Source organism: Grampus griseus, assembly GCF_964374135.1.
Source record: "Grampus griseus genome assembly, chromosome: X".
NCBI lineage: Eukaryota > Metazoa > Chordata > Mammalia > Artiodactyla > Delphinidae > Grampus > Grampus griseus.
This window is the reverse complement of record NC_138999.1, coordinates 26173111-26181924: the sequence shown is the minus strand read 5'-3', so window position 1 is coordinate 26181924 and position 8814 is coordinate 26173111. Positions and strand designations below refer to the sequence as shown.

Here is an 8814-nt window from a genome sequence, read left to right as displayed (position 1 = left end):
GCCTCAGCAGATGTTTGTTTACACAGTGATTTCCTTGGTCCCTCCTCCTTTACCACTTAGGAAGAAGGCTTTGGTTTTGGACCCCTTAATTAAGTTCACTCATCAGTGTATGGATTCAGTGGCCAGATTCAAAGAAGACACTTCATTAAAATCCTACTGCAAATATCACGTTGTTTCAAACAAGGCCTCCCTAGCCTTGGGGTTATAAGCCAAGGCCCTGTAGAGTCCATACCAAATCAGAGTCTCGTCACCAGCAGGTTTGCAAACACTGAGAATGTGGTGGAAGCACCCAGTGGGGATGAGGAGGTGTGTAAACGTCACTGTCTGAAGTGAACAGATACATGGAAAGGGCAGCTGCTGTCCCAGGGGTCCACGGTGACGAACGGGATCTGCGGGGAGTCGGGATGCTCCGAGTCAGGGGAGGGCAGGGCATATGGGCTGTCCGTTCCTCCGGGAGCTGAGTGCAGCCTCCAGAGGAAGATGCAGAGAAGAGCTGGCCAGCAGGTCAGCTTCCAGTCTGGACACGAGGGCACACTGGGGAAGACCCAGGGGCAGGGCGCTGTGATGCCGCAAAGTGCTGGGACTGGACCCCCGTGCTGGGACCGGGGCAATCAGCTCTCAGGGAAGCCTGGGGCGAGGGGCAGGAGGATCCTAGGTAAAAGAAGCCCACAGACAATCCCCAAATGGTGTCTGATTCTCATGTTCACCTTCCTTCTTTAGGCCTGCTTTTAATATTTTGGCTACAAGTTCCTCTTTCTTATTGCCTGAGAGACGTCATGGAGCAGTGAGAGGAGAAATGGATTAAGAGACAGAAGGGCTGCCTCAGGCTGGGAGGAGTGGAACAGTATGGGCTCTGGAGGAATTCAGACCGGGCTGTACTCCCGGTTCTGTCACTTTACCAGTCCGGAGAATACTGCAAGTTCTTTGTCTGCCAAGTGGGTTTGATAAGCCTCATCTTATAGAACTGTCGGAACATATGTGATATATGTAAAGCACCTGGCACAGTGGCTGGCGATGTCTGGGTCTTTCATGCATGGCAGTTATTATGATGCTTATTTTCATACCAGAAGAGACTGGTCTTCTCTGTCCTAGAGATACCCTCATCTCTAGGAATTTTTCATTTTATCCAGGAGATGTCAGAGACTATGCGGGCCTCTAGGACAAAGAAAGATGAATTAACCAAAGTGCTCCTTAGCAAGTAACCCTGAGTACATTTTCCCTATCAGAGAATATGTTGTTTCATTTGTGGAGGCAGGGGTTCCACCAGGATGCAAATCAAACCTTATAGAATTTGTGTCAAGGACCAATAATTCCCCTGCCTTCCAAAACCCCCCTGATTTTCATGTGTTTCATCACCACCAAAATCTGGGCCCATTTAGGAGTTCTGCCAGATTACACTCAAGACAAACAAATCTCATATATTAACGCATATATGTGGAATCTAGATAACTGGTACAGTTGAACCTCTTTGCAGGGCAGGAACAGAGACGCAGACATAGAGTACGGACATGTGGACACGGGGGAAGGGGGGGTGGCATGAATTGGGAGATTAGGATTGACCTATGTACACTACCATGTGTCAAATAGACAGCTAGTGGGAACCTGCTGTACAGCACAGGGAGCTCAGCTTGGTGCTCTGTGACCACCTAGATGGGTGGGGGGAAGTCCTGCAGGGAGGGGATATATGTATACGTGTAGATGATTCACTTCGTTGCACAGCAGAAACACAACATTGTAAAGCAATTATACTCCAATTAAAAAAACCCGATAACTAATTAATGGAGCGGGCTGGGGCTCCTCCAGCCCAGGGCACAGAGTGCCAGCACAGGGGCTTCTCAGCATCCCACCACAAAGGAGACAATCTGCATAAAACACCTGGTTTGTTTGGGCACCGTGTTCACCTGCACCGGGGCAAAAGCATTGGACCCCTGCTCACCATTATCACAGCCTCATCTAGCCCACCATGCAGCCAACTTAAAATTACCTCCCAAGGAGGGATTTGCAAAATAACCAAACCTCAAAGTGTTCTGGCTAAGAGAATTTATACTTCACTGCTCTCATCTGGACTCTCTCCCCACCATCCTCACTGGGTTTTTCCATCACACCACCTTCCTTATATAATAGCTGCTCTTATACTCTCAACATCTACAGGCAAGTGCAGGGTCTTTTTTATCTTAGCATCATCACTACCAGCACAGAACCTTCCAAAGAGCAGATGCTCAATTACAGATGGGAATCAATGAGGCACTGAGTGAGGAATGTAACTTATTACTATCCAATTTTGTCGGCATTCTTGAATAAGCTAAGGACATCTAGGTGTATATCTTTGAATTTTACAAAGAGAAAGACAAAGGTGAATAAGACAAACCAAAATTTGACTAAACTTTACTTTGCTTTTCATTTTAAAACCACAGCATTCTTTCACATTCCCAAGAAAATTCCTATTCCAAAGCCATATTATCTCAGTCCAGAACCCCAGAAACATGCAAGGAGTTTTCACATCGTACTACACAGTACCTAAACTCTTACGCTTAAACCTGATAAACAACAACAAATATGTGATCCATGTCATTTATAAACTTGGATTCTGAATCTAAAGAAACATTCTAGTGAAAGAAACAACATTTGAAAGATACTAGTGTAAAACAGGAACACAAAGAAGATATATATTATGATCTTTCCAGCCCCAGCTTAGCCTCTCACTACTGAAAAGGTTGGCAGCGTTGGTCAAACACAAAGTGAAGAAGCTGCCTCAGACCTCACTAAGGGTGGGAGGAACTGCTAGACATGACCTTGGAAGGCGCACTGGCCTTGACTCGAGTACCAGCCCTGGCTGCGGCTCGGGCTCGGGCTCGGGCTTGGGCTCTCTCTTCCTCATCTCTCAAAGCCTTTTCATAATGGGCTGGAAAGGCACTGGGGACGGTACCAGTGACCCTGGCTACAAACTCCAGGACTTCCATCTTGGTGGTTTCAGCACGGGCTCTCCGGCCCCACAGGAACTCATAGCGCGGGGGATCGCTGTCGCACACCTGACGACACACCAGGTACTTTTCCTGCACCAGATCTTCTGTGATAAGCTTCCTGGGCTCCCCAAAGATTATGTGACACCTTCCAACATAAACACCCAAAACATTCAGGTATTTCCAGATCTCCTCCTCAGAGGCGCGGTCGCCACGCAAGAAGATCACACCGAGGAGAAGCATCAGAAGCCCATTCTTCTGAAACCGCCCGCCACTGCTCTGACGCCCATCATCGCTGACATGTAGCTTGCTGCCAAGGGTATAGGAATCACCACCCGGCTTGACTTCCTTCAACTCAAGACCAAAGATCAGGTGAACGCACTCAGCAGCTCTCCTGAGGATCTCAGGGAACTTCCCCTTGTACCTTTTGTTCACAAGCTTCAGCAAGTCTGCCTTTATAATGGGCTCTTCCATTGTATACTTCTCCAGCAGGAATTCTATCAACATTCCCACCTTCTTGATTAGAGGATCTCTCTGAAAGCTCTCACCAGAGGCTGAGGCGCGGGAGGAATTTTTCCTTGCTTGAACCGGGCCCTTGGCGCGCACATCAGATCCTGGGCCTGAAACCCCTGCAGCACGAGAGCTAGTGGCTGGGGCTCCCTGAGGCTCCTGGCGAGTGCCAGCAGCAGGGGAGCTCGGGGGAGTACCCTGAGAAGGAGAAGAGGGGCACGAGGGCGACTCTTCTCTCTGTGCTGCAGTGGCCTGAGCACCCCCGTGATTCTGGGTCTCCCTCCGGGCCTGGTGGCGCTTCTCACGGGCACGGAGCTTACTCTTCTGCCCCCGAGGCATGACTATGGGCAGGGACAGCAAGCGGGGGAGTGGGCAGGAGAGCAGGTGATGCTGGAACCTGGAGGAGGGAAGGTGAGAGGGTGTGAGCACCTTCAGCAGGGAGGTCCCACCCTGACTTGAAGAAGGCCGCTCTGCACGTTTCCTTGAGGGCACTGCTCTAGGAACCACTAGGCTCTTGTTCTTGGTCAGCCTGTCCCGAGAACCCAGGGTAAGAAGCGAGAGTGAGTGAGCCTCAGGCTACAGCCTGCCAGCCCTGCCTGTGGCTGACGGCGGTGACCACAGATCCTGGTAGGGTAGGCCCTCTCTGGGTTCCAAGGGTCCCTTTCGTTCACAAACAGGATTGTCACATCGACTCTTGGTAGGGCCGGGACCTCTTTCCTGTGCTGCTCTAAAGGTGACACCTCAGAGCTCCCTGGGGCCCACGAGAAGGAACTGAGTCATGGACACTGTCGGGGTGCACAGCGCTGACAGTTGAGTGGGGCCTGCTCTGTCCTGAACTCGTTGCTCCTCAACCATTCAGCGTCCTCATCTTGTCGATACCAAGGGTCTGGGACCCCTCCTGCTGCCCCTGGTGCGGCACCTTCAGACGAAGGATCTCGTCTCCCTTAGAAATGATACAAAGAAATGAGGAGCCTCCGCCTGACAACCATGCTCCGGGCCTTCAAGGGCTGAGCAGAGGCCTGGGCAGGACTCTTTATTATGCCTTTGATTCGGTGGAAGGGGGGTGTGCTACCTTCAGTCGTCATTCACAGTCCCCACTGGGTCTCCTGGGAGGATCTGGGGGCTCCTTTCTCTCTTGACTTGAGGACATTTCCTCACAGTACGGCCCACAGCTCCCTGAGACCGAACAGTGGAAGTGAGGATGGCCTTACCTGGCCACAGCGCCCCTAGTCTCCAGAGGCTGAAAGCTGCAGCAGGCAGGCTGAGGCCCTATAACGTGTGGTCCTCCCTCACGGTCCCCATTTCTCACTCAGGGGAGGGTCTACGGTTCCTCCCTCTGCTGACCCATCACACCAAGATGCTGACTTCCCTGTGAGTTCCGAGTGGGGAACTGATGGGCACTTCTGCCTCACATCTGTGCCCGGGGGCGCCTCTAGGAATGACAATGGAAAGGGACTCTGCGCGGTCCCCGCTGGCACGGGGTGGACTTCCCCCCACAGTCCTCAGCATCGTCTCCGTAAGTCCTGGCAAATCCCGGAAATCCTCCCTCTGCTGATCTGAGTTCGCTTGCATTACATTAAGATTCTCACCTTCCTGAGATCCCCAAGATGAAAGAAAGGGTGAGTCACTGCCAGTCATCCCCGTCCATGCCCTCCCTGGGTTGGTAGCAGGGGCTGGACTCCGCGGGACCCCACTGTTGCGGCATCGTTGGCCTCTTTCGCCCTCACTCAGACGGCATCTACGCTCCTCCCTCAGCCCACCTGAGTCTTCTGGCCTCAGATCAAGGCCCACATCTGCCTGGGTCCCTGGGGCCCGAAGTGAGGGGTGACACATCAGGCTACCTCTACCTGGGGTTTCCCAGGGCTGAGGGGTGTGGGAGTTTGTGGGCCCCCACTGCTTTGGGTGGGTCTGCACCTACATCATCCCTCAGTGTCCTCACCCTGACGCACAGCAGGACTTGGACATCCTCTGTGTCTTGACTTGACGTCTATCCCCTCACACTAAGGCCCCCAACTCCCCGAGACCCGCTAGAAAGAAAATTTTCTTGTCTCTCTAGCTACAACTGTGTGTGGACTTGCAATGCTGACAGGCAGGAAGAGATTCTGTGGCCCTCACTATTGTGGTGTAGGTGGTCCCCTCAATTCTCAGGGTCCTCTCCTTGGATCCTGGGATTACCTGGAAATCCTCCGGCTGCTCACCTGAGCCCATACTCCCATCAAGGAGGTTCCTCACCTCCCTGCCATGGTCCGGGAAAACATGAGTGATATTCATCAGGTCACCATGCTTGAGTCTCCCTCCCAGGTCTGAGAGTAGGGATGAGATTCTATGTGGTTCACTTCTTTCTGGGTGGGGCTCCCTCATGTTCACTCAGTGTTACCACCTTGACTCTCGTTAGGAACCAGGCTTCTTCCCTATGTTGAATGAGGCCTCTCCCATTAGACCCAAACCCTGACGTCCCTGAGACCACCCTTGGAGGAACTGAGAGGGCAATTCAGCCTGAGAGCTCTAAACCTGGCTTCCCAGGGTGAAGGCAGAGGTGGCACTTTGTGGGGTCTCCTCTGTTCTGGGGGAGTCGGTTGTCTCATTCCTCACATAGAATTTGTGCCTTGACATCGATCATGGCCTGGGACTCCCCTTCTGCTGAACCGGGCAGCCAGCCCTTAAACCAAGGCCCTCATCTCCCTCAGACCCCACAGGCAGAAGTTAAGGGGCACCTGAGCCTGCCAGCTCTGCCTGGGCCTCCCGGGGCTAACGGCAGGGGCGGCATGGGCCTCCCGGGGCTAACGGCAGGGGTGGCATGAGATGCAGCTCTCTCCACTGTGTATGGAGCAGTCTCCATTTCCTCACTCAGGATCTTTACCTTGACTCTGCACCCTGCCTGGGACTTTGCCCTCTGCTGACGTGAGCCCATGACCGTCAGAAAAGGTCCTCTTCTTCCTGGGACCTGAGCTTACAGTCAGAGTGAGCCTCATTCTGCCAAAGGTGATCTGGGGCTCGGCTACGCCTGGTAACAGCAAGGGTGGGACTCTCCGACCCCACTGTTCTGGAGTTGGTGGCTCCCTCAGTCCTCATTCAGGACTCTGGCATCCAGTCCGGGTAGGGTTTGGGATTCCTCCCTCCACTGACCCGAATCTACATGCCTCAGACCGCAGCTCTCACCTCCTTGAGTAGCCTGAAGAGAAGTCGGGGGCTCCACATCCCGGCTACCTTATCTGGGGACTCCCAGGTCTGAGAGCAGGGCTGCCGATTTGTGCAGTTCCCTGTTTTCACGAGAGGTCTGCTTACTAACACTGATGGTCCTACCTCTGCTTCTTTTAGGGCCAAGTCTCCTCCCTAAGCTTAATGGGGTTGCCTTATCTATCTATCTATCCATCCATCCATCCATCCATCCATCCATCCATCCATCCAACTACCTCTTGTTTTACATTTCACACCCTTTACGCATTTACTTCGTAACTGGTAGTTTGTATCTCTTAATTGTCCTCACCTAATTTCTCTCCTCCCCCCAACCACCTGTTTGTTTCCTGTGTCTATAACTGTTCCTGTTCTGTTGTTTGTTCATTTGTTTTTTCAGCTTCCACGTGTAAGTGAAATCATACAGTATTTGTTTTTCTCTGTCTGACTTATTTCACTTAGAGTACAGAACACCCTCTTGGTCCACGCCCCCGCCCTTTCTTTTTGGCCGCACCATGTGGCATGTGGGATCTTAGTTCCCCCACCAGGGATCGAACGTGCGCCCCCTGCAGTGGAAGCGAGGAGTCTTAACCACTGGACCGCCAGGGAAGTCCTGCCCCCTTTCCATAAAGGCCTTTCTCTACCCGAACGTCCCCTAGCCCCCAACCCCACTTCCCACCCCAGGCAGAAATGAGGGGTTCTCTCAGCCTGAATTACTCTAGAGCATCGCGCGAGTGAAGGCGGGAGGGGGCCCCGTGCAGTCACGCCTTTAGGAAGGAGGGACCGTCGTCAGCTCTGAAGGTCCCACTTTCCACCTGCTGGGGACAAGACTACACCCTTTGCCTAAGAAGCCGGCCCCTCTAGACAAAGGCCCTCCACTCTCTGAGGCCCTCCAGACGGCAACTCCTCTGGCATATACGTCAGATCAGGGTCCCACGCTGCTGATGGCAGGCAGGGGCGGGAGGCGGGGGGGTTACCTTTCTTAAGTGGGGAGAGGGGAGGGAAGGTCCCTTCAGGCTACATTCAGGTCCTCACCGTGGCTCCGGACGAGTCCCGAAAACCCACGCTCGGACGAACAAACGCCGCGGCTCCCAGTCGGGCTCCTCGCTTCCGAAGCGGAAGTCGGGGGAGCCGCATCCGGCGCTGCGTGGGGTCTCCGAGGGCTGACGGCAGGGGCGGGACTCTGCGGGAACGCCCACTGTTCAGGGGTCAACGGTCCCTGCGTCCTGCTGGTGCCGTCTATCAGAGCCCGGGACCCCGCCCTCTATGGTCCTGGGTCCTCCAGCCTCCGAACCAAGCCCTCACCTCCCCGAGGCCCTAGTGGGGGGAAGTCAGGGCGCTGCTTCGACCATCTCTGCCTGACAAGACGGGCGCCACCCTGTGAGCCTCCCTCCTTGGGGGAGAGACCCCCTCATTAGCACTGAGGGTCCTCACCTTGACTCTGGTTATGGCCAAGACGTCCCCCTCTGCAGAACTGGAGTCTGATCCTGCTAGATGAGGCCCTTCCCTCCCTGAGATCACTCGGGTGGAATGAGGGGATGACTCAGCAGTAGCTCTTCTGGGTCTCCCAGGGCTAAGAACTGTACAGAATTCTATTTGGCCCCCTCTGCTTTTGGGGGTCCCCTCATAACACTCAGCATCGTCACATGAATTCTTGTTAGGGCTCAGGTCTCTATCTCTCTCTCTGCAAAACTGAGGCCAACCCCATTAGACAGAGACCCTCACCTCACTGAGACTTTCCAGGCTGAAATCAACCTGACATCTATGGCCAGAGCTTCCCGGGGATGACAGCATCAGAGATTTTTCCGGGGCCTCCTTTTATGCTGTGCGTGCTACCCTTAGTCCACATTCAGATCCTCACCTTGACACATGATCAATCCTGTAACTCCACTCTCTGCTTTCCTGAAGCTGCTTGTCTTACATCAAGGTCCTACTCTCCTAAGAATTCCAAGTTGAAAGTCAGGGTGATCCTCATATGACCATAGTCCATTGGGGCCTCCAAGAACAGGCAGCAGGGATGCAACTCTATTGGACCTCACTGTTCTGGCTGGGTCCTTCCATGATTCCTCACTCAACGTGCTCACTACATCTAACAAAGCCTGGCACTCCTCCTTCTACGGAACTGAGGTCACTCTCCTTAGTCTTTGGATAACTCCTATATTCAGGGGTG

At 53.4% G+C, this 8814-nt stretch overlaps 1 protein-coding gene across 1 annotated transcript; it reads right to left on the bottom strand.

The window, feature by feature from the left end:
* Nucleotides 1-2762: 2762 nt before the first annotated feature.
* Nucleotides 2763-3809, bottom strand: LOC309839823 (melanoma-associated antigen B1-like; the record flags this gene model as incomplete). The annotated part of the gene is made up of 1 exon (XM_082681748.1): nt 2763-3809. One exon carries the CDS (start codon nt 3807-3809, stop codon nt 2763-2765), a length of 1047 nt encoding a protein of 348 aa, XP_082537874.1.
* Nucleotides 3810-8814: the final 5005 nt, after the last annotated feature.